Source organism: Strix aluco, chromosome 1 (genome assembly GCF_031877795.1).
Source record: "Strix aluco isolate bStrAlu1 chromosome 1, bStrAlu1.hap1, whole genome shotgun sequence".
NCBI classification, from domain to species: domain Eukaryota; kingdom Metazoa; phylum Chordata; class Aves; order Strigiformes; family Strigidae; genus Strix; species Strix aluco.
Genome location: NC_133931.1, coordinates 107,402,872 through 107,429,714, shown reverse-complemented (window position 1 = coordinate 107,429,714; position 26,843 = coordinate 107,402,872). Strand labels below are relative to the sequence as shown.

General features: G+C 41.1%; 1 protein-coding gene across 3 annotated transcripts in view; it reads right to left on the bottom strand.

Annotated features, from left to right (window-relative positions):
* Positions 1 to 26,455, bottom strand: part of LOC141925841 (solute carrier family 12 member 7-like) — a 71,513-nt gene extending 45,058 nt beyond the window's left edge. For 2 of the 3 annotated variants that reach the window (XM_074830548.1, XM_074830543.1), the window contains exons 1-4: positions 26,132 to 26,455; positions 8,157 to 8,251; positions 5,810 to 5,932; positions 399 to 545 (exon numbers count right to left, since the gene is read on the bottom strand). In XM_074830548.1, coding sequence (XP_074686649.1) covers positions 399 to 545; positions 5,810 to 5,932; positions 8,157 to 8,251; positions 26,132 to 26,258 — 492 coding nt within the window. In that variant the 5' untranslated portion in view covers positions 26,259 to 26,455. The remainder of the gene's footprint in view (positions 1 to 398; positions 546 to 5,809; positions 5,933 to 8,156; positions 8,252 to 26,131) is intronic. The other variant, XM_074830535.1, reaches the window with a different exon arrangement.
* Positions 26,456 to 26,843: the final 388 nt, after the last annotated feature.

The following is a 26,843-nucleotide window of genomic DNA, read 5'->3' as shown; positions in this document are numbered from 1 at the left end:
AGCAGTCTCACATTCCAAAATATTAATTTACAGACATAATGCTGTGGATTGATTTGCAGTTCATATTCCAGTTTGTTCTGAAGTTGTGAAAAGCAGAACAGTTCAGATCTCAACATAAATCATGAAATACTTCCTAAAAGCTGATTTAATAAAATCTATATAATACTTCAAATAAAAGCTTACTGCCAACTCAAAAGAAACTCCATACAGGCTAGGATATGTGACACTCAGGGCATATATATATATATATATATATATATATATCTCTCCCATGTCTCCCAATTGCAATGATACTTAACCATTACGGAGAAGTCCTTCTCTGCTACTCATATATTAGAAGGCAGCAGGACTCTTGCAACAGAAGATTTGGCCAATAGTAAAGAAAAAGGTTAACTTACACAAGCACAACACATGAACACAATGATGAAAGACTCGAGAACTCCAGCTGTTCCCACAATCCATGTTAAACGTAGGAAAAGGATGACCCCCAAGATGTTTTGCAAGCAGGGCAGGTACACACCAATAAAAGTGCCCATACGTGGAACCTGGAAACAAAGCCAGAGCATTAATTCCTTCGCACTAAACAATTTAAGTCCATAAGTACTTTCTTCCACTAACACTTACCAAAATGGTCCATGAACAAATGCTAAGTGAAACTAAATGGTAGGTTCAAAGTGTCCAGCTTCTCAAATGTTCATAGGCTATTTATGCAGAAAGATTCTCAAAAGACAGAAAACTATTTGTGATAACAAATCCTCTTATTCCATAGGAATTAGGATGAAACCTTGATAGGGGTAGGATGCCCCTTTACCTGTTGATTACAAAGCTTTAAAAACTTTCTTCTGAAATACCAGTTACAGACTACTGTTGAATAGAAGTTATTGCCATAATCAAAATACAAAATATATTCTGCAAAAAGTTGATTACCAATTGCCCTGCAGCTAGCCCACAAAATTATATTCAACAATAAGTGCTATCAAATTTTAAAAAAAGACAGACAAGGTGTCATGGTTTGATTCCAGCCAGCAACTAAGCACCATGAAGCTGCTCGCTCACTCCACCACCGCCCCCACCAAGTGGGATAGGAAGGAGAAAAAAAAAAAAAGCAAAAATCATGGATTGAGATAAGAACAGTTTAATAACTAAAATAAAAAAACAGTAATGAAAGTGAATACAGGGTGCATTCAGTGTCCACTAGAGCCTTATACTCCTGTGGGTCTGATGTGTCAGTCTATCGAATCCACACTGTACAATAAACCCGGCTGTCCCTTTCCTTCCCATGGCTGGAGGCAGGGCCCCTCTAATCCTCATCATAGTATTTATTACTTCGTGTAAAAATGAACTAGAGCTCCTTTCCATAGGATCAGGAATAAAATCAGCTCTTCTACTCGGAAACTGCTGACTGGAGCAGCAATTTTCCAGGAAGAATCCCCTTTTGTGATTGTTTTTCCTTGCAACTCATATACCTGTGCCTCTAGGGCTGAGGTAGATTTTCCATACCATTTCCTCATGTCCTCTCCATGGTCCTGCAGGTAAAACCACAGGGTACTCCATGGTGTGTACCTTCTATATCCCCTCACATGAGCAGAGGAACACTTACTCCTAACAGCCAAGATACTGGTCCGTACAGGTGGGGAGCAGAACATATCCTCTGAATTGCTGAAACTCTCAAGACAGTTTCTCAGCTAGTATACCTGGCAATTTCTCCACAGCCATGACAAGGGAGGAAGAGAAACTTTCTTTCTATTGCCAGAGTCAGCCAGCCAATTCAGCCTCCACTGGTCCCTCTTCATCTTTCCACGCCTTTACTGCATATGATGATGGTGTACTCTGTACAAACTTCTGCCACATGGGTTGTGTGCACTGGACTTCATCTGGATCTTTGGATAACTGCTCATTGTCCAAGTCATCATAAATCACCTCCAGCATACATAGTTCCCTCAAGTACTGGATACCTCTCTCCATGGTCGTCCACTTACCTGGATGACATACAACATCTTCCTTTGAAGGGACACCATTCCTTCACACCTGACAGGTGTCATCTCCAGAGGCTGAGGGCTTGTGTCTTTTTTCCAATTGCTTTGTCAATGCCCCCTGCCCTAGAAAGGGATCCCAGCTGGTTGGCTTCCCAACCCTCTAATTCCCAGCTACTGGCCCCATTATCCCAGCATCAGAGCAGCCAGGTGATAATGTGCTTGCCTGGACGATGACTGAAATCCTTTCGCTTATCTCGCAGCTCACTCAGGGATAGGGAACCGGTGATTATCTCTGGTTCTGCTTCTTCCTCCTGTTTTCTGTGATGGCCCTCATTCATCTTCATCCCTTACTAAGCAAACAGATTTTTTTGTGTATTTCTTCTTTCTGTATACAGGTGACTGACACTGACACTGGTAGATTCTCTGGTTCAGCTGCATCACCCATCACTGGAGTCTGAGTAGCCACAGTGCCTGTTGCCAGGGTTTGAGTAGCCACAGTGCTTGCCATGGGGGTTGTTCTTCGGGTGCTATTCTTAAATAGGTGTTTAACCCGAAACAAGACCTGAACCACATTCAGGAACCCTAGCAACAGGACCATGCTGGTTTCAATCCCAAGGATATTCATAATTTTCAGAAGTCTCAAATACTATTCTAATTAGCCAGGCAGAGAAGGGAAAGATGTGGGAAGATGTCTCCTCCGTAGGCTGGCTCCCCGAGGAGAAAAGGTAAAAAGTGTCATTATTTTAATAGTCTCCACAAGATGGCACCCGAAGTACGGACACGTCTCCTCCATAGGTTGGCTCTCCGAGGCGAAAAGGTAAAAGGTGTAAATATTAATAGTTTCCAATAGATGGCTCCCGAAGTACAGAGGTGACAGTAATGCTGAGTACAAACACCGAATCAGCTCCACGGCCAGCACTTCTTTCATATCATAAACCAGTATCACCAACAACAACATGATAACTCTAGCTCAGTTCCCACAGGGGATAGACAGCACAACAGGAAGCATATACTGCAAGTAAGGTATTCCATAACGCAACTTTAAGAACACATATATCAACTTTGAGAGCAAATAAACCCTCATTGTGACCAGTGACTGTTAAACCAATACAATGAATACTTACAACAATTTGTTGTCATCTCAACCCTTCGTGCCCCACATTGGGCATCAAAAATGACTGTCGTGGTTTAACCCAAGCCGGCAACTAAGCACCACACAGTCACTTGCTCACACTGCCACCCTCCCTGCCTCCCAAGGAGGCACAGGGAGAATTGGGAAAAGAGTAAAACTCATGGATTGAGGTAAGAACAGTTTAATAACTAAAATAATAATAGTAATGAAAATGAGTATAGCAAAAAGAAAGAAATAAAACCCAATAAAACACAAGTGATGCACAATACAGTTACCACCCAGTGACTGATGCCCAGATCATCCCTGAGCAGCAATCCACCCCTCCCAGTAACTCCCCTCAGTTTATACACTGAGCACGATGTCCTATGGTCTGGAATATCCCTTTGGCTAGTCAGGTCAGCTGTCCTGGCCATGCTCACTCCCAGCTGCTTCTGCACCTCCTTACTGGCAGAGCACGGGAAACTGAAAAAACCTTAATTTAGGATAAGCACTATTTAACAACAACTGAAACAGCAGTACATTATCAACATTATTCTCACACTAAATCTAAAACACAGCACTGTACCATCTACTAGGAAGAAAATTAACTCTATCCCAGCTGACGTCAGGACACAAGGCCAGAAGAAATACAGAGCTGGCTATAATTTGTTTTTACAAAAGTTATAAAACCTGCCACAACATAGTACATTTGTTTGTACTTTTTATTTGCTGGAGATCATCATGGGTCAAGACACACACAAAAGCATTCAGGCTTCATCATTAAAGTTGCAGCTTTCTACATTTATGAAGAAATCAGGCCCTGAAATACTCAATTTAAAAGCAATAGTTATATGCAGTAGGTTTCCAGATACAGAAGCTCTTCTTAAGTCACAACTTGAGCTGTGAAAAAGGGCAATCAATTTAAATAAATAAGCAAGCATTGGTGCTTTATCAATTAACAAAATTATTAAGAAAACACTAAGTTTCCAAGTACTTATACGGAAACATGGAATACCATTTAGAGTATAATCTTAATTTTTAGCATCTTGGGCAATATCCACGTGCAACACCAATGCTACTGTCTCAATTATGTCATTGAATAATGCTACTCTGTCAGGCTACTACTTAACCATCACTTAATTTCAGACATGGAACTGAAAAAAAGACACATATATAGAAATCGTGTTTTCAGGCCACCAGATGGTGCTCAAACGAGATCAAGTGCAAGTGAGGACATGGTGTTAATTTGGATAGTTCCAGAGGGACTAATGCTGTGCTGCATTAACAAAAACCTCTGCACAGCAGGTGGACAGAGGACAGGGATCACACTAAGAAAAAGGTGAGTTGATCAGTGTTGGTTTTCTCATATCTCAAGCTGTATCCTCCGATGAGAAGAAACAAATGCAGAACAAGCACAATGAGACAAACAAGAAGAAACTCAATGCAAACAAATGCAGGGTAAGCAAAAAGCTAAAACCAACAGCTGGACTTTATCCCTTGCCCATTGTCCTGGTACTAACTTCCTATACTAAGTCAAGTCCTAATGCAAACAGTTCTACTACAAATATTCAGATATCATACCATAAATCTCTCTTCCAGTCAAATGAGCTCCAGTTCTAACCCTACTTTTAAGCACCTTCTCATATCTGTCTCTTCTGCTATGTGCTCATTTCCTTTTATTCATTCTTATGTGCTTCTCCTTCCTTCTCCATAGCTCAGCATGCAAACTCAGTAGCAACTTCCTTTCTACACAAGGACAAGTGACTCCCAGTAATCTCCTTTTCCCAGTATCTACCCTAAATTTCTTGGTTTCAGTCACCATGCTCAACGAGTTCCAGCTCACCATCCCTCCTTGTCTGGCAGTTTTTGTATTCTGTCAGGTCATGTTTTCAATCGAAGCTTTCCCCTTCTGAAACAGCTCCCTGCTCACAGAGGGATCAATCCAACATCTCATTGCAGACTCCAGCAGTTGTATACGTTCCATTTCTACAGAGGCCTAGATAAGCACTTTGGGTATCCAGTAGACAACCCTTGAAGAATTCAGTTGCTGTCTTCTAGCAAGTGTGATTAGGGATGTGTCATACAGAGCCTTTGCCTTTCCTTCCCCCCGACCCTGCCCTGATAAATATAATATTTTTGAACTATGCAACAAAATGTTTTCTTGGAATGTGTTGATTAAGTTTTAAAAGCACTTACTCCAACACACAGAAACAAGAGAGCTACTCAGAAAACTTCTACCATGCTAACAGGAACACATGGATTCTTATGGATTTAAAAGTGTGACCTATTTCATCTCTAGTTTTCCTTGAATTTCAATTTTTGGTAAAAACCCAGACAATTAAAATGTATTAACAAACCAGCAAAAACCCCTAAAATCATACTGTATTCTCACTAGAGGCAGACTGATGTATTGATGACTGAGATACTGATGCTTATTCAAGGACAGAAGAAAAAAGAAAAGAGGAGGAAGCCTGGGGCACTGCATGTTTCAGGTCCTAGTTTTGCACACATCTTATCTAGGGCTTTTACCACGAGGGCTTGCTAAAACATGCTAACAAGAACACCAAATTAACACAAGTCCTATTACAAATGCTTCCGTTTTAAACACAGTAGTACAAACCTTGTTGCTGTTTTAAGGCATCAACATATTTGCTTTTTAGGCTGAAAAATGTTCCTCTCTCTGGCTAGCTTTGTCTCAATAACTTACTAGAAGTTTAAATACCTTGACTTCCTTTCGCTTGCTGTCTTCATCTGCTTCATGTTCCACCACACCTTGAGTTAAATTAGTGTAATTTGCCAGTTTATTGAGAAGAGATGACACCATGGGATTACTATCCATTTCTTCCTGTTGGGATTTTAAGAATACTGCATTTATTAAATAGTTTTTTTAAAAGTCATCATTTTATCATACAACTTCAAACAGATACTCAACAGGTCAGCCCTAATTCACCCAAATGCAAAAATTAGCATGACAAAATACAAGTCAGCTTTCAACCAACAAGAGTTCTAAATCTTTCCAGAAGTTTAACACTGTGTGGCTATCTTACAGTCTTTCTTTCATTTTTTTACACTATCTTACAATATGCAGCTTGTACATCTGGAATATAAGGGAAATCTAGAGAAGGGCCATTGTTACTTATAAAAATCTATTCCTATCACAAAACAGTTTTTAGGGGACTGTACTGGCAGGGTCGATCAATAAGAGTGTTTTTCCAGCATCTTGTTTGTGTCCAGAGAGTAGCCTCAAATGATTCTCTCAAACACCAAGATACTTAAGGATCACTCAAGCCTACTGTTATGGGTTTACATATTTTGTCTTAAACCAATACTTCCAAAGTATTCATTTGTTGAAAAATATAGGCACGTATGCATATCATATGTAATTGCACATATGTAATACTACTTGACACAGAAGTCAGCCCATCTTTCTTTAGCCAAATATCTGCTACAAAACAAAAACATGCTAAAACAAATAACAAAATCCAGAAGCATATACAATAAAAGGATACCAAGAAAAGCAGAAGCAGAGAATTCAATCAAGCCCACAAAAGCAAATATCGGAAGGAAGAAAAAAGATCAGGACTGCAAATAGAAGACAAGAACTAAGGCATTAGTTCAGACCTGAGGCATTAGGTCATAATAATCATGGTTATAATAGCCAAATTTTTTTCTAACAGCTTTAATAAAGATTCAAACACAAGTCACCTAAAAACCTGAGAAGAATAAGATCGTAGGAAACATACTATGAAACATATATGCTACCAAAAAAGATTCACCGCTACAACAGCAATGGTGATGAGGTCACTAGATGGCTTTCAAGGCAACACTGTAACAGCATGGTCTATAATCTGAGATATGTAAAAGCTAGTCATCATTATAACATCAGCTGAGGATTTAGTATCAGCCACTATTCAAAATAACTGATGCAAGCATATATTCAAAGGAGATTAGGGACAAAAAGCAGCTATAGGAAATGTATCAACACTAAGGAATACAACAGCTAATTTGAACAACAGGAAGTTTTAGACATTGCTTTATGGAACAGAGCTTGAAGGAGAGAAATTCAGTGACAAAACTCCACTACCACGGTTTCTGTCAAAAACCAGTAAGAAATTCCATAAATGACAAAGAGAGACGATTAATGACCAACGTTACTTTGATCCTTAGCACAATTTCTCTAAGACTTAGTGAAAGATAGTAAAAATAAGTTATTTGGGTCATGGAGAAAGAAGGAACTGAAATATCATGTCCTCTGTGCAAAGATATTTGAAAGAAAGAATAAAGGAGCGTAAGAGGGTGACAAGAAAATAGTGGGTGGAATGCAACAGCAAGATAGCTAAGCAAACAATGTTGGAAGGACTTTATTGTTAACAGCAAGCAAAGCAAAACCAGTTGATGATGCTAGAGCAGAACGACTTAGGTTAAACTTTATTAAAAGTACTATTTCTTTGCAAAAGTGGCACTTAAATGTACCATATCAATATACTTTTTTCTTCCTGTAGATGATTGCAATCATTCAGTGAATTAAACCTGTATTAAAGTAGATGTTTATATAAAAAACTACAAGTAGCTCTACACTATAACAGGACAATATAAATAAGTCATGCCTTATCACAGTTTGTTTTATAGTTTTGCTGGTTTAAGAGAAGTCTGCATATCCCCCATTGAACATAATATATTTGATATTTTTAAAACTGGATACTGCTTTGTTAAAACCACTAGATTTAACTTTCAGCAACTTTCTCTAACAACAATTTCCAGATTCTAGCCCCAAAATTTTAAATGCAAGAAGGCTTATTTCATATCTTCACATCAATGCATACCAAAATTTATTGTACTTGCCTATATAGAAAAACTAAAGCAGATGGGAAAAAAAAAAAGAATCTTAGCATTTTTTTTTATTACATCATTCAAATCCAATTAAATGGAATGTTAGCAGGAAGGAAACTGCTGAAGAGGTATGAAAATTTTTCCCCCACTAAATTTCAAGAGAGAAAAAAGGGGGATGGGTTTGTTTTCATCTTACTACCAGAGCCTCAACTGAAGGTTAAATACATATTTAAACTTACCTCAAAGAGCGCCATATTCTTTCCTTCATACATGTTTCCTCTGTCCATCTCTGCACTATTAATAAATGGACTACTTTCCCTGGTGATCCCATCCCCTGGTGGAAAAGCGCAACAATTAGAAACAAAAGGAAAAAAAAGACAAGGTATACCATAAAAGGAATAGTCAGAAGACACTGGTTTAAGAACTGGTTCTAGATAACACTGAAGGTGGCTGCCAAACACTGTCTTTGTCCCAGACATATGGGCTCAACATCCACATGTAAGGAAATTAAGTTTACTTTAACAGTCTAATCTTTGTACAGTGTTCTGTCTCTTAATTATTATTTATTATTCTTTAACACATATACTGATCTCTCCCCTGCCCCATCTTTCTAGTTTACTTAAAAGCACTTGATAATAGAACTTCACATAAACCTTCTGGGCAACAAAAAAAAAAAAAACAACCTACCTTTTCATTACTTTACCAACTCCCTCAAAAAAACTCCAGTAGTTGAGGCAGGGATTTATGAAAAAACAATGTAAAGGGAATTACTTTGTGAAGGTTGTGGGGACTCTTCCATGACATGTTATACTTATTCTTTATTGAAATATCAATCTCATTATGCTGTAGCTCCCCTGACCTGCTCTGGTACACCTCTCAAAATACAGCACCACTTTCACTGCCTTCCAGCCCATGCAATATAAAAGCTATTACATGCCGATACTGTCACTACATCGGCATATCTCAAGTCCTTGCCTATGCCACTTCGCCTATCTGCATTTTTGCCCTTATGTCACGATCTGAATTGGAAGCCCAGAGAGTCACAACAGTTCTGTGATCCCCTCGGGTTAAATTAAGGTGAAACGACACCAAATGACCAGTTAAAATGTTTTACTTGCAGTAGAAAACAATTTAAACTTGGAAAAGGATAATAAGCCACATGGTCTCGGGAGAGGGAGAGGGAGAGGGAGAGGGAGAGGGAGAGGGAGAGGGAGAGGGAGAGGGAGAGGGAGAGGGAGAGGGAGAGGGAGAGGGAGAGGGAGAGGGAGAGGGAGAGGGAGAGGGAGAGGGAGAGGGAGAGGGAGAGGGAGAGGGAGAGGGAGAGGGAGAGGGAGAGGGAGAGGGAGAGGGAGAGGGGAATCCAGATCACCACCCCTGGATCCAGCGTTGAATCCAGATCACCACCCCTGGATCCAGCGTTGAATCCAGATCACCACCCCTGGATCCAGCGTTGTATCCAGATCACCACCCCTGGATCCAGCGTTGTATCCAGATCACCACCCCTGGATCCAGCGTTGTATCCAGATCACCACCCCTGGATCCAGCGTTGTATCCAGATCACCACCCCTGGATCCAGCGTTGTATCCAGATCACCACCCCTGGATCCAGCGTTGTATCCAGATCACCACCCCTGGATCCAGCGTTGTATCCAGATCACCACCCCTGGATCCAGCGTTGTATCCAGATCACCACCCCTGGATCCAGCGTTGTATCCAGATCACCACCCCTGGATCCAGCGTTGTATCCAGATCACCACCCCTGGATCCAGCGTTGTATCCAGATCACCACCCCTGGATCCAGCGTTGTATCCAGATCACCACCCCTGGATCCAGCGTTGTCTCAGGTCGGTAATCTTGGGTGGTGGGTGCACACAGAGCAAAGTTTTCTGTCGCCTTTTAAGTTCCATCTTATCAGCTGATTAGCATACTAGATGAGGGGCAGGTATTCCACAAACTCATTTCCATGAGAGACGAGGAAAAAAGGTGGAGCATGGTTTCTGCACATGCATTGAGGGGGAAAGGGGGTTGCACCACCCCTTGTCCAATTGAGTCGGTGGTCATACTCATCCTGCCCACCTTTGGTTTTTCTTCTGTTCCCATAGATTTTTTCTGACTTCATGCTTCTTGAGAAATCATCTGGCTTCCGGGGCAGAAATGCTCACCTCTTATCAGGCCTTGTCACCTCTTTGGGCTTACTCAATGGAGCCAATGATTAGAGGTCCTTGTGCTTGATGGGAAACATTTGGTTTCACTCAGTCCACGTTTCCCCCTTCTGAGGCCTATCTAAGGAGTTTGTCAATACAACTGCAAGGGAGGGGGGGGGTGCATCTTTCGATACACTCCCGCCTCCTTGGGTGACATTCCTTAGACTAATTACAAAGGCCACAGCTTGTCCTTGAGGTTTTCTGTGTCAATGAATGTTTGAGGCATTACTTCCTTCCGTTCCTTACACCTTATATTCACAAGTTATAGCAATAGCACCTACACAGTCTGTTTACTATAGAACTAAGGTACATCTGGAGAACAAGTTGTACTCTTTTCCCTGTGTTCTCCACTATGTAGGGAGAAGTGTCCTGGAGGGGGCAGAAAGTTCCAGAACAAAGCTCTTCCAAACATGGACACCAGTCTCAGCACAAAGTATTATCTTGGTTGTAATAAAGACAGAAATAGATCTTGGTCCCTCAAGCAGATGAGTGACTACATCCCTGACGGATTTCCTACCACTGTCCATAACTCCCTTGTCCGATAGACTCTCCATAGTATCACTATATTTACTGGTATCATGACATAGAAGTCACATATTATCATAAGAGACTCAAAAGATAGCTATTGTCCATTAGGGCTCTAGAATTAATTCCACGATCCAGAGACAAACTGTTGATGAATTCACCCACAGCTACTGTTCTTATCTAATATATCTCCTTCTATGCATATCCTCCAGCTTACATTTTTCTGTTTCTCTATGGTTTATAATTGGTCCCCCATTGCTTCAAGTCCTAGAGCCTGCCTAGGTCCCTCTCCTTCAACAATGCTAATGCAAGGCCAGCAGCGTGAACACAGAAGAATCTCCCTCGTGAACCAGCACCTTGAGATGTTTCACAGTGCATGGAACATACTGATTTGGCACAAGGTTGTCTGAGAAATTGGCATTTATCCTTTAATTGGCCCCACTGTACTTAGAGAAAGGTTCAGTTCACTTTTCCATAAACAACAAAAAGCAACTCTGTCCCCAAGCAAATACATGCTGATTTCTCTCACCATCTTGCTAAAGCATACAAGCACTAGAACTTCTTAGTTAAGACATTGCACTTCCTTCCCAAGATTTCTGAAACTTTTTCTTTTGGCTCCATTCCTTGAAATGGCCATGTTATTTTTACTAAAGTTTTTAAGAAGTATTCATTAAAAGGCACATTCCCAAGTTAAAGTAAAAATAAGGTTGCTTGATATTTGTCTTGCTAAGACAACACTTCTATTGATTTTTTCACCTATTGACAGCTCGTAGCTGTACTTACTAGCTAAATATTAGTACTCCCTTTGGGGTACTTCCAATCCCTTCTGAAAGGATAACTCTTCAAAAACTGAGCTGGGGAATTGTTTTGCGTTCATGCAGAGTTGTAATGTCATTGAGGTCACTACTTCAGTGGGTATCATCAGACTAATCAAAACATCAAAAAAAGGGTAGCCAATCAAATAATGTGAATCAGTATTCACAATTCTGAGGTTAAAGAATATAGCTTTGTCTTAGCAGTTCTGGAGGTAAAAAAATCAGCATTTCAGTACTATACATTAAGTATTTTAAATTACAGGTAGAAGAACAGTGAAGACCTCCTTTTTATGCTTGTATTTCTAAACAGTTACTTGGCTTTGCTCCATAGGAAAAAGCTCTGAGCACAATGTCTCTAACAAACAAGCCTTGTCAAATGCACCTAACAGACTTTAAATGGAACAACACAGCATTTAGGTTTCCTATTCTTCAAAAATTTTTCCAGTGTTTCCAACCAATAGTCTACCTATTTTAAAGCTTTCTAATACTAGTCTTCAAAATAGCCTGTCACTGACAGACTCTATAAAAGTCTCCCATTTCTTTATTAAAGTTGTCTCTTTTTGTATGTTGTGAATGTTTGGTACAGCATTTTTATAGTATTTGACATGATCAGCATTACCTGTTCTAGCTCTATTTGAAAGAGGATCAATGCTGAAAAAGTGACCATAAAATGTACTGACAAGTACTCTCTCATCTGCAGTTTGTTGACTCGTCCTACAATTATGAACACCTTTGAAGAACCTCCTTTGAGTTTTCAGCATTGATGTCAACAAAATCATACTGACTGTAAATTTAAAAACACCACCTTTGGGAGTATGCTTATTTAGTATGCTTAGAAATACAGCAAGCCTTACAAACATGTAACTCAAATTGAGGTGTATTACACCATCCAGCAGAAAGAACTAGTTTTAGGATCCCAACACACAGTCAACAACTATGATGAGGTTAACAAAATAAGCTACTATCCCAATCTTTATCTCATCCCTTCTTCAAAAGAAGGGATTAGAAAAACTAGAACTGAAAAAAGACAGGATTTACACTTTTCACAAAAGCTGTAAATATCACTTCTGGTGCATCAAATGGATTGAAGCAAATAGAAAAAACTACTTCAGTTGCTTTCACTGAGGTAACATGGAATATAGAAATAGGTACTTTGTTCCATTAGTAAGTCTCAAGCCATTTACAGCTGCATGTTTTAACCCTATTTCCTTGAATTCTGTAAGGAAGCTTAAAGATAATAAAATCATAGAATCATTTAGGTTGGAAAAGACCCTTAAGACCAGAGTCCAACCATTAACCTAACACTACCAAGTCCAACAATAAACCATGTCCCTAGGCACCAAATCTACACATCTTTTAAATACCTCCAGGGATGGTGACTCAACCACTTTCCTGGGCAGCCTGTTCCAGTGCTTGACAAAGCAAATCACCTTTCCCTCACGCTTCCTTGAAATTGCATCAACTCAAACTCTTCTCAGGTGTGGAGGTGAGTTAAACATACAATAAGAATGATAATTTCCAACGTAGTTTTAGACGCTCATCTAAGCTGCACATGTCTTCTGGAATTCAATTAAAGCTTCTGCAACTGCAGCACTCCAAAAATCTATACTTACTGTTGCTTGATTTCTGAAAGTAATTCAAGTTATGAGGGTTTACAGGCAAAAATCTTAAATCTGGACTAGATTAGTAGTCCATCTGAGCCAGTATTTTATCTTGGACCACCACTGGTATTAAAAGATATGGAAGAAAGTCAAAATAAAACAACAAAAAAAATCTTCTATGGGCTTGATTATGATAGAATGTTTCCTCTGTCTTATGATACACACAAAAAAGCAGCTGTTTGATATAACACTCCATTCCACACAACATAAGGTGATCAAAGCCTAAACTCTAGAAATAAATCTGATTTCCCCCCTTAAATATATACTTTTAAAATTATTGTTACTATTTTTAATCTGCTATGGAATGTTCACACACCATAGCACGACTCTGTGCTTACTGATGGACCAGTAGACAAACTAAAGCCATAACTAGTGTACCTTTCATAGAAGACTGTCTAGTTAATTTTCTGTGTTGATGGGACATGCAAAAATTCCTACTATTGATTTCTACACATACTCAAGCACTGTGATGGCTGTAGCTGTATTTACATGGAAGTCAACTGCATCAAATTACATTTTATATGTGAGACATACAGCTTCAAGCAGAGAACGTAGGAGACATGTCTCAAATTTGGGAGGTAATATTCAGAGTGTTCATGCATATGATCACAATGTGCATTCCCATACACCCCAGCCCCCAATTGCCAATGCAGTGTAACCCACACAGGTTATCCCAAACCATGCCAGAGTTGTGCTAGCCTCAAGTTTAGAACTGATCACGTCATCAGATGATTTCTCATTAACATTTCCACACATCAAAAATAACTTACATCAGAAATATGTCTGTATATCACATTTCAAAGTGTTCATCATAGAGGCAAAAGACAGCACTTTGTTCAAATTCATATTCCTCAGAAGTTTCAGAGCAGTGATCCTCACAAACACTGACAGGTAGAATACTTTAAGGTATGTTACCAGTTAAAAATTTCTAAGCTGATCCAAACTGGTCCATTTTATACAGTGTAAAACAGAAGCCAACAGCATAGCTTAAACAGGCAGAAACCACCTTTGCCAGCAAAGAGGTGGCCCTCCTTCCACTCACATTTCTACTCAGCCATTTGTGACCCTGTATCGCACTAACTCACACTAACAGAACTACTGATTATAACTGCAACAGTGGTGTGTGTTTATTACTGAGCTGAGAGAGAGTTGGTTTACTTTAGTTTTTATTCTTGCTTCTACTTTTAATCCAGATGAGTTTGGGTGGTTCACTACACAAATGCTTGTGCTGTCACTAGAGACACCATCAGTGTAGGAATTAGCAATTAGTGTAAGTAAAACCAATTCCTTAGCACTGATGCCAATATCACTAAATCATACAACCATAGTGGCTGGTTTTCCCCCTTTTCTGCCCCCAAATCAAAAGAGGTAGAGCATGAAAAAAAAAAATGTGTTACAGGTATCTTGTCTTAGGGTCAGTGGCAGAGCAGGGCTTGGGGTAGAAAAAGGAAATGATCATTTAAGTGATCCTAAATTTGCACTAGGATGTCTGGTCAAGAGATTAAGGACAAAAATATTAGGCCATCTAATCTGATTTCCTGTCTTTCCACAGGTTGCAGAACTTACTTCTGCATTAGGCACTATAACTTTGAAAAAACATACTGAAATTTGACCAGTGTATCTCCTGATGTTTTCATAGCTGAAATAAGAAAAAAGCCTATCAGTTTTTCTTTATAAGGATTAAGGGTTTTTTTAATTACTAGAAAAATCTCAAATTGTTCCTTATTTCTATTTAAATTTGGCTCTTTTCAAACTTCTAGCTATAACATTCTAGTACAGCTTCCAAATTTAACCACTCTCAGTATTTTCTATCTGTGAAGGTAACTATACTTATTAAATTATCTCAAGATTCCTTTTGAAGCACTGGAACAGTTAAGTTCAGAAAACATTTTCCTAACCTTTAATCATTTTTCTGGCAACATCTTCTCCAGTTTTTAAGTTATGAAAAAAAAAATTTCAAATTTTAAAAATTAAATACAGCTTTCTAACACCAGTCTCAATCATGCTATTTACATAAGTATAATCATCACCTCTCTACTCCAAGGATCAGGCTAGCCCTCTTTACCACAGCATTACACCAAGCTCATACTATTCTATTCCAGTCTCACCCCTAAATCCTTTCCAGATTCACTGCTTCCTCGCTGTCCCACGCGTCTGTCATTAGTGCTCACAAAAAGAAGTGTTCCTATTTGACTTTGTATTCAAACACATTTTGTTCAAAAAAGCAAACATCTGTGTCTCCTGTCATGATGTAAGAGTTTAACATCTATCTGAAAAATAAAAGTAGGTTCTTTTTATATGGCAAAACAAGACAGGTTGTGTTCAAAGAAGTGAGAATGATCTATAACTTTTGAACCACACGGCCTCAAATAAGATAGCTTGGCAATGATAAGGTATAGCTGTTCTCTAAACAAGTACACATGTAAAACTAAAAAGTTTTGCTTCCCACTAGAAATTTCTACCTTTATATGCTGCTGTCTATGCATGCGTTCATATGCAGAATGCAGTTGAAGAATAATACTTCACAGAAAAGTCCTAACCTTTCATAGTTTCCAAAGGGCAACTCTTAATCATAGTCCATGTACCTTGAAGTAGGTTCCACTTAGCCAGATACAGGTGAAAAATAACAGGTTCTAATAAAAATGATGGTAACATTTTCATTAAGTTAGTATTTGGTCATATTAAGAACAAACCGCTACAGACTGAGACTATGAAGATAAGATCCTGTTTGCACAAGGGTAAACAAGCATTTACTGTTAACGTAAATAATTTTTTAAGGTAAAAATACATAAAGTATAAAAGTCACTAAAACTGACATATAGAAGTGTCACATCCAAAAAAGCTGCCTGTGGCAAAAGCTGTAATTCTATCTTCTCTTTCATGCATATTTACTTCCTATATGTCCAAGTTTTTGATTGGCAAGCAACTAAAGAGAACTCAATCTTAAAAATTTCATTTCTTACCACTCCTAATCCAAAAATACATAGAAGTATTTTTTAGAGCTCTAACATAAACCCAAGTTTTCAAAAGCCACTACCTTGTTAATTCAAATTATGAGAAGGCATCAATAACCTTGTGCGAATTTTTAACCTTGCCTCTGAACTTTGGCATCAGATGGGTTTAAGAATTCAGTGCAATCTATGTCAAAGTTGCAGGTTAGTGGGTTTTTTAGTAAAGAAATGTCTAAATATATTTACTATATCACCAACTTCTTGCATTATTTTTGACTAGCACAATTTATGTAAGTTATCTTGGAATGCAGAGCAAGGTGCACTTAAGCTCCTTGTAAACCCCTTTACATAATGGAGGACTGTAATACTACATCCATCACTTACCTTATCAACATCACTAAATTTTAGTTTTCTTTACTTAGGCTACTACTATAATCAAGCACAGCCTATTTCCAATGAAAACACACTGCAAAAGCTCTTTATAAATTCTTTATAATATAGCTGGAAGTACAGAACCTGCTATTTTAGTAAAGAGTCATTAGAACCATGGTATTGTCTTTTAAAAAGACTCACTTGGATTTGGCCCACTTTCTTCATAATCTTGTTCTCTCATGATTAAGGAAAAATCAAGTCATGCCCCTCTGCTGATTCTTCACCTACCAAGAACTGAAACAGGAAACTGACAGCTGCTTCCTCCCAGCTTTGTGTAAGACCTCAAATCCTGTTTCTTACTAGTATTGGATTAATCCTGAAAAAAGTCATTAAGGCTTCATGCAGTGTGAAGCATGCACGTGATGCAGCCAAACTACGTGACCGTCACAGAACTCTCTAAAGAGAATAAAGCTGGAGGATTTCCATCAGCAATAAAGACCATGCTTAGTAAAATGGACAGGATCAAGTTACTAAAACATCACACGTCTTCACCTAATACATTTAAAGTTTTCTTTCCATCAAACAAATTCACCACTAAGCAGATCGGTATACATTAGCAACAAGTAGTCTTAATACATTCCAAAGGTTTATCTATGTAAAAAGCCAGTTTTATGCATCAAGTACATATTAGCAGATCTTAAGCAAGTTAATCATAAGTATAGTTGCTAAACATTGATTTTATGTAGAAAGAGCTTGCATTAATTGTACTTAAGATGTAGAAGACAAACACGTTAAAATATAATTCTAGTAACTTTGCAAGCACTTTTTAAAAACAAGTATTTTGAAATTATAAAAGGGTCCTTTTTAAGACTGCCTGCATGATTTGTTAATTCTCTTTCAAATTAGATACATCACTGTTTTCTAGTTTATGCATTAATCTATTTCATACATTCTATACCAGCCTTAAACAACTTCACACAAACTATTTCAGTTCTATTAAATGGACACTATTGCTTAGAACAGACTAGTTCCTGTGGTCAGATCTTTGAATCACATCCAAAATCTACTTTTCTCTGTGATCCTAACACCTATGTCACAAGCATGGTCAACTATGGAAAGGACGAAAGGATTGAAGGCTCCTTCCAAGCCCATTTCCCCAAGTTATTCATTCCTAGAACCAGACCTGGTGCTTACTAGGCCCCTAAAAGAGCTGCTTTAACTCGTTGAAGTTGCAAAAAGCCTGCTTCCTATACCTCCCCATTTTGATATTTTGATTCCCGCCCCCCCCCCCCCCCCCCAGTGACTGCTTCTTGTTCCTCACCAGCAAAATAAAGCAGCTCGAGCAAGTCCTCAGCAGATGTTCCACAAAGCAAGAAAGCCCAGTAGAGGGATAGAGATAGGATAGGATAGGAATGGTCACTAATCAATGGCAGCAAGACATTGTTTATGTCCTGGTAAGTTTCTATCAGGACAGTTCCACAGGTAACAAAGCAAAGTTCTGACATATTTTCAAGGCTGTTCTAAACTTTTCTTTCTGAAGCTAGAAAAAGAGACACACAAGCTTCTCATTCTTCAAGATTGGAATTAATCTGTTAAAAGGTTTTATTCTCCTCCAAAAGTAAGCTAGTAGGAAGATTCTTTTCATTTTAAAAAGTTTCAAACTTGTGTGCCCCCTGTCAGAAGGCAAGAAACAGAACAAGTTTTTAATTTCTTCTTCCAGAAAGAGAAAAGATTATTTTTTTCAGAAGATACACGAGTTTTTAAAAAAATACCCATTTTTGCAAAGCAGTTACCACTCAAAATCTCACCTCCCAAAGACTCCCAGAATGATTTCCTGAACAGGTTGAATGCTACTTATTTTTGGTTGCTATGAGCTAGCTAAAGGATACAGCTAATTAAGGTACCTAATTAAGAATGCTAGCTGTTGAAATCAGGAAGCGGATAATAAGTACTGTCCAATTGACACAGACATTATTAAGCCATGCTTCCCCATAGCTGTGATTCAAGCACAAAGTTATTCAGGGACCATCTTTAAGTTTGTATACTGCTAACTGTTCATGAATGCATTTCTGAAGATTACCGTCAGGCCTTTAAAAATAAGTAGGTAACACTTGTGATGCCCTAAAACTCAAGGCTGGCAATTCTGAGGATTGAGAAGCTGCCAAAGAAACAGTTATAGCTCTTGTAAAGCAGGGTCAGAGCTGCATAGCAAGAACCTAGTGTTGCACAACCTAATGAATCAAAACTTCATCCAATTTTGCAACTACTGGAAAATTTGCATATGAAATCAAAAAGACTGCAGTTTTCATAGACTTCATGTGGTGGGTTTACCTTGGCTAGCTGCCAGGTGCCCACAAAGCCACTCTTATCACTCCCTGTCCTCAACAGGACAATGGGAGAAAACAAGATTAAAAAGCTTGTAGGTCGAGAAAAGGACAGCGACATCACTCAGCAATTACTGTCACAAGCAAAACAGACTCCACTGATTTAGTTTATTCCCACTTAAACAGAGCAGGATAATGAGAAATAGGAACAAATCTAGAAACACCTTCTCCCCACCCCCACAGCTTCCCAGGCTCAACTTCACTCCCAACTTCTCTACCTCCTTCCCCTGAGCAGCACAGGGGGGTGAGGAACAGGGTTGTGGTCAGCTCATAATGCGCTGTCTCTGCTGCTCCTCTCTCCTCATGCTGTTGCACTGCTCCAACATGGGGTCCCACCCACAGGAGACAGTCCTTCATGACCTTCTCCAATATAGGGTCCTTCCTATGGGCTGCAGTTCTTCAAGTACTGCTCCAGCATGGGTCCTTTCCATGGAGTACAGTCCTTCAGGCATGGACTGTTCCAGCACAGGTCTCCTCATGGGGTCACAGGTCCTTCAGGGTACATCCATCTGCTCTGGCGTGGGGTCCTCCATGAGCTGCAGGGTGGATATCTGCTCCATGGGCTGCAGGGGGACAACTTGCATGCCGTGGTCTTCAGCATACACTGCAGTGGAATCTCTGCTCTGGCACCTGGAGCACCTCCTCCCCCGCTTCTTCACTGACTTTGGCAGGGCTGTTTCTCTCGCATATTCACACTCGTCTCTCTTAGCTGCTGTTGTGCATATTTTTTTACCCCTTCTTACCAGTATCACCCATGTGCTCAGCTTTGGCCAGTGGTGGGTCCATCTTGGAGCTGGCCCACCCTGGAGTCAGCTGGAACTGGCTCTGTCTGACACAGAGGCTGCCTCTGGCAGATTCTCACAGAAGCCACCCTGCAGGCCCCTCACTACATAAACCCAATGCACTTCACTGTGTATTCTTCTTTCAGTAGGGAAGGAAAAAACGTTCACAACCACTGCCAAGAATGATGACACCTTCTCCACTGAATTTGTCTTTACTGTCTGTGATAGTTTTGGCTGGGATAGAGTTCATTTTCTTCATAGTAGCTAATATGGGGCTATATTTTGGATTTGTGCTGGAAACAGTGTTGATAACACAGAGATGTTTTCATTACTGCTGAGCAGTGTTTACACAGAGTCAAGGCCTTTTCTGCTTCTCATCCCACCTGCAAGGAGGCTGAGGGTGCAAAAGGAGTTGGGAGAGGACACAGCTGGGACAGCTGACCCCAACTGACCAAAGGGATATCCTATACCATATGGTGTCATGCTCAGCATATAAAGCTGGGGGAAGAAGAGGCCACACACACACACATATATTCAGAGTGATGGTATTCGTCTTCCCAAATAACCGTAACGCGTGACGGAGCCCTGCTTTCCTGGAGATGGCTGAGCACCTGCCTGCCGATGGGAAGCGGTGAATGAATTCCTTGTTTTGCTTTGCTTGTCTGCTTGGCTTTTGCTTTACCTATTAAACTGTTTTTATCTCAGTCCCTGAGTTTTCTCACTTTTACCCTTCTGATTCACTCCCCAATCCCACCAGGGGAGAACGAGTGAGCGGCTGGGTGGTGCTTAGTTGCCAGCTGGGGTTAAATCACAACACTGTCACACTGTGTCAAAGGTGCAAAGAGCCAAGGAAAATATACTGCAAACCTGAAGTACTCTTATTAGCTTGGGGTAGGGGAAGGTAAATAGAAACCTAACAGGATAAGCTACACTATTAGCAGAATTTTAATTCTGCTAGCTACTACCTGGACAGTTCACAAAGCCATAGCATACAAATAATTGCAGTTATACAAATTATAGTGTGTACCAGAAATGCTCCCAGTTCAACTGGTACATCAAATCAAGTAGGAAAAGAAATACTGATTATGCAAAAAATACCACATAAGCCACAAAAGGATTGTATGGAAGAAAAAATAATCGGTAGGAGAATACATTTAAATTGGTAGGAGAATTCATTTAAACCAAGCTACACATTTTGTTCAGGGGGGGAACCCTCAAGCTGTAATATTTCTACTCAGATTCAGAAAATAAGTCCCCTGTGATAACGTTCTATAGTTCATTAGTCTAGAGAGCAAATAAAAATAGCACTGTTTCATTCCCCATGCTTTAGTATCCATTTTTATGTAAAGCATCAACATAGTTCAAAGATGCAGGAAAAATTAATCGGGTCAGTGCTGCCAAAAAGGGTGGCTTTCTGTGTTGGGGTGAGGATGTAACACACTGTTGTTCTGCAATGAGCCAATTCAAGGAAATAAAGCCTCTTAAAACAACTTTTAAAAACAACTGTTTTACTGTCATAGCTAGTTTCCTGCTGATTTGGCTCCCTAAAACAGTTCACAAGCAGTAGCACTGGAGAGAATATAAATACTTTCTTTCCCCAGCAGCAGCTAATAAGATCTGCTATGCAGTATCAAACTATATCCCTTACCAAATGCAGCCTTTACAATGTGAGCTTTTAAAGCAGTAACAGTCATCTTAAAGATAACAAAACATTACAAGGAGAGTTCCGTTATGAAAAACCATTAAAAAGTTACCCAGGAGACCTTTGCTCATTATATTCTGATGGCTGCAAAAGTATTATCACCAAAGTAAAAATCTGCAATAAGAGATCAAAAAATCTCAGTAATATTTTTATTACAGCTCAGAGAAGTTAAAATTGAGGGTTGCCATCACTACATTTGGTGTTACTTTTCTCCTGGAATATTCTACTTGAAAGTTGGTCTATGACTAGTACTATTTACATTTAGCTCTTAGGCAATAAGTACAATAAAAGAATGTTAGTGTTTCATTCGTGCGAAATTAACACAATGGAGTAAAAGAATGATTTGTCGTCCATGTCAGGCATTAAGACCCTCTCCTTCACAAAAAAGGTCAAAACTGCAACAGTCTAAAAGAAATGTTTAAACATTTACAAAGTGCTAAGTGATCACATACTCCACAATGACGTTAGTTTATTATTCTTAACTCTGCCTCCTTTATTTGCCCCTATTTCCCTTGGAGCTATCAATAGCTAACACACACTTATATTCAGTGGTACATGTAGCTATATTAAACAGTGAAAGGTTCCAAGCACCTTGGCAGACCTAGGTATACATCAGAACAGTCAGAGCCCTTCAGAGCCAGTAAAAATCCCTGTGTGTGGCTCCCATGCCTGTGATCAAACATCAGATATGCATTTACCTGCAACAGGAATAATATTTTCCATTCCAATTTTCTATTACACAATATAACATTGGGGTGGCAGAGGAGGACAACCAATGTGGCTCCTGTAAAGGGAAGTTCTGTCTCACATGCCTATTTGGAACTTAAACTCACCAAAAAAAAAAAAAAAAAAAAAAGAGAAATTAATCCAGTTTCATAGAAGGATCATCTTTTTCTGGCCCACAAGTTGTGAAGCTTGGAAGAGCATGTGGAAACAGTATTGTATTTGACAACCCATGTTCCCATGCATATCCCTAGACCTGAGCCTTCAGTTAGTACTGGAAACATTGTGCACACTACTAACTAAGCACATGAACAGAGCAGAGCGGGATAACTAACCTGTGGAGACAAAAGGAAAAAAAAAAGCAAAGATACCAATTTGCATTTTTTCAGGGTACAGAAAACTGGACAAACTGCAATGGGATGACAGGGAACATGTAATGCTGTATTTTTCCATACAGCAAGTTCTGAACTACAGACTGATTCTGTGTGTGAGCAGAAGCTGAATGAAAATATACTAGATGTATCAGGGAGATTAGCCTGTCTTTCCTCCATTGCATATATATACACCTGCCTCAACTATTTCCTGGTTTTCCAGGAACTAGCATTTTACAGACATTCACATCCTTCATGTTTCATTAGTTATGTGATGACCAGGTGTAATGACCAGGTTTGTCATTGATATTCCTTGTATTTGAGGGTCTTCAATTTAAAAAGGTTTTGTAGGAGTTAGTTCTCATATTGGTTTCTAAATAAAAGACTGCTGTGGCTAGGTAAATAATACTATGGGATGCTAAAAATACTAGTTATGCTTTGAAACACCTGACATGCTAATGAAATAGAGATTTGATCAACTTTACAAAGTTTTGACAGGTCTATCTAATAGATAGTCATCACTGATGCATGCAAATAAAACAAATAAAAAGCCCAACACGAATCAAAGCCAGAACTTCTCATAAAACTTTGTCCATTACTGCCTACAACAGATTCCTGTTTCCTTCACTCCTTCAACCAATTACTATTTCCTGTATTAAAAGACACAGGCACATATACTTTCTGATACTTAGTTTGTATTTGAGTCAGCAGGCTCCAACCCTCAATTATACTGCTCAATCCAAGCATTAAACTTCCACTCTGCCTCCCTACTCTTCCAATTACTACTTTGGCCAGTGCTATAATCCAGCCAAATAGCCACTCACCCAAATCTTCCCCTCCTTCACACATGTGAAGGTGTCACATAACCAGAAAATACAAGGCTATAGAATTTCAGACGATTGTGAAGGAGTAAAGAGCATAGAGTAGGAACATGCCAGTTTACTCCATTATCACATAGATAATTATCAGATAAGAATGTGTGAAAGTGGATAAATGCACTGAACAACTAAGTGCCTTGCTAGCAAGATACCAGAATTACTTTACTGGTGATCTAATGGCGAAACAGCATACAGCCTGCTTCCCTCCAAAAAAGAGTATTGTGGGTTTGGTGGGGGGGTTTGTTTGTTTGTTCTGGCTTTTGTTTGGGTTTTGGGTTTTGTTTAGTTGTTGTTTGTTCTGTTGAGTTTTTTTAAAACAAGGTATTAGTGCAGTCAAGGAAATTCCAGAAGAGTTACTTGGTTTTTAAACCAGAGAATTCAATCAAAACTGATACAGTTCTAGAAGCCTGAACAACTGGACCAGAATTATATGCTCAGCTGTATAGGTGAAGGGTAACCCAAAGGGGAAGTTCCCATTCTCCCTCTTTTTTCACTTCCCTCTCTGCACTCAGCTTTACCCCCCCTCCCACTTTGACACAACTCTAGCCATTCTCAGCACTTACTCACCTCAACTCCAAAACAGGGGAAGCATGTTTTTCCCTCTGCAGGAGTTCAGTTTTTTCTGTCAGTTTAGCACTTGAACCAGCTCAGTGAAGTGTCTGATTGAGCACCAAGGTCAAGCACAGGAAAAAGGAAGAGAACCCCGCGATGTGAAAGAAGACAGGGAAGGAAATTTTCTGCTCCCTAGCCTTTCTCTCAAGGCTGGAGTGCGGAGAAAGGCAAGCACTCCTTCTCTGAACAGCAGGCTTTTAAAATGGGCTGAACTACAACAGCTTTTAGTTGTACTAGTATTTTAGAATTCTATAAAGTTTTGAGACGAATGGGTCAAGGAGACTTATTTGATTACACAGCATTAACTTAACAATTTTATCCATACCAAACATCCATATAATACCCAAGACAACATTTAAGTATGTCATTCACTTCCCAAACCTCTGTATCCAAGTATAGCACTTAATCTCTTAATGAAGTCGGAGCTCTCTGACTATATCTTGTTTACAAGTCAATGACTTCTCTTTTCCGTGTTTTCCTCTCTACTCCCTATTTTACAGGCACGTTAACAGGAAAATTCACACATAAATTCATCCGCTCAGGTGATATAGATCCAGAACAGCAGATAATTTAAACGCATTTTGCAAATGTAACTGCCAGTCCACACAAATTCTACTTAAGCACATGAAGAATTATTTTTTTTCAATCACAACCCTAAGGTTAGAAATATGCCAGTAGAAGAACGCCAGTTCCACTCTTCCCCTCAGCCTCCCAAGACTTCCAAATGTTGCAAGCCTTCCAGATGCTTCATATATACGCATGGTCTAACAACTCCTGTCTAACTATGCCTGTACGTTCAGTATTTTGAGATGCCATCTGACCAACCTCCGTGCCTTTCTGACTAGCTCTTCTACCACAAGGAAAACTGCTCAAACAGATTAGGGCTGTACTGTTGTCATCCATACGGTACAGGAAACAAACTGTTGCCACAGTTTTTTGGTTTTTCTATTCCATTTAGTTTGGTGAAAAAAGTGGCAGTAGTTAGGACACTTGCTAACCGCTTGAATATACCAAAGGAAATGCAGCTACATGTAGTATGTATTTTTAGGGGCAGGTGGGGGCTTAAGGGGAGAAAGTTCTGGGAAGAAAACAACTCAACTTTGTCAGCTTGGTGTTTTACTGGATCATCTTCCTGAAGAATTTTTATGCAAAAAGAAACTAAAATACTGTAAGTCTAATTAAGTTTGTCAAACATCTGGTTTCATCTCTTCACATTCACATCCCACATCCCACAGAATTAGCCTTATGTATCTATGATCTACACCACAAAAAGAAGCCGCCGCCATTAGCAGGAACTGCCTTTTACAAAACCCCATCTTTTGACCTGTGTTTATCTAACATCTAAAAAACAAAAGAATTACGAATGGATACTGATTGTAAGCAGTGCCCAAAACAACGTGCAGATCCACCCAGCTCTCGGTGCGAGCCCCGATTCAAGCACCATACTTGGTATTGCCGCTGCAACACGCTTCAGAAAGAGGAAGTGTTAAGGGCTTCCGAGCCGAAGGAAGAGTGAGTTATTGCCTCCCTGGCCGAGAGACAAAGCGCTCAGTTCCCCACCACCGCCTGCTGACAGGAGGCCGCCCCGGCCGGACCCTCAGTGGCGATGCCCGAGCTCCACCTGGGGCCGGGCTCTGCTCCCGCGGCGGCTCCGGGGCGCGGCCTAGCAGGAGGGAGCTCCCAGCAACGCGCCAGCGAACACCGGCCGAACCCCGAACGCGGCGGCTGGGCCGGAGCACGCGGCTGGACACGCACCTGGGGCGAGCGGGGAAGACCGCGCTCCTGGCCACAGCCTGGGTCTCCGCTCCTACCGCTCCCTCTGGTGAGCTCCACCAGGGCTGGGCTTTGAAACCGAGCTTAACGGCTGGATTTGATAATCTTAAAGCTCTTTTCCGACCTAAACGGTTCCACAGCTTTTACGCCTGCCTCGAACTGCCGGCGGCTCCCGCTGCCGCTCGCCAGCCGCAGGCCGCCCCGCAGCGCTTCCTCCTTTCGGCCGGCGGCGACGGAGACAAAGAGAAAGAAACACGCTCTCAGCCGCCCCGGGCGCCGGACTTTCGCCCTCTCCCGAGGCGCGCTCCTCCACCGGGACAGGTAGCCCCGGCACCACCCGCTGCGGGGAGGCGACGCGCCCCCCACCCCACCTCAGGCGGCGGGGACCCTCCGGCTCCCCCCCGGCGGCAGCCCCACACAAAGCGCCGGCGCGACCCTCGGGCGCTGCCCGCCGCCCCTCACCGGAGCCCCGGTCCCTCTCGCCGTCTTCCTCCTCTTCCTCCTCCTCCTGCCGCTGCCCATCCCGCTCCGCCGGCGCCCGCTCCTCGCCCTGCGCCTCCACCGGCACCACCGTGAAGCTGGTCGGCATGGCGCGGCCGGACCCGGGACCGCCGGCACCTCCTCCGCGGGCAGCGCGAGCCCGGAGCTGCCGCCTCCCTCACGTGAGAGCCATTTCCTCACGCGGCGGGGGGTGGCGGCCGGCACCGAGCCACCGCCCCCTGCCCGACCGACCGACCGACCGACGGGCGGGGCGGCCCCGAAGGGAGAGGCCGGGGCCCGGGGGGCGGCCTCCCCCAGGGCGAGGAGGAGGAGGAGGAGGAGGAAGGGAAGGGGGTGCTGTGACTGGCTCTAGTTTACATACACGCAACTTCCCAAGGAGAAGAAGAAGAGGAGGAGAAGGAGGAAGAGGAAGAGGAGAAGAAAGAGAAAGGGGGTGCTATGACTAGCTCTGATTTACATACACGCAACTTCCCAGCTGGGAACCGAGGCGGTCGGCGGGAGGTTTTGCCCTCCCGCGGAGGGGGAGCGGCGCGTCTGCCGCGAGTCGAGCTCCGGTGCCACCGGGGAAACGGCCCGGGCCGGTGGCTGCGTGTGTGTGTCTGGATGCGTGAGAGCCGCCCTGCGTGGTTTTGTTGAGTTTCAGCTGTGGCTGTGGGGCACACAAAAAAAATGC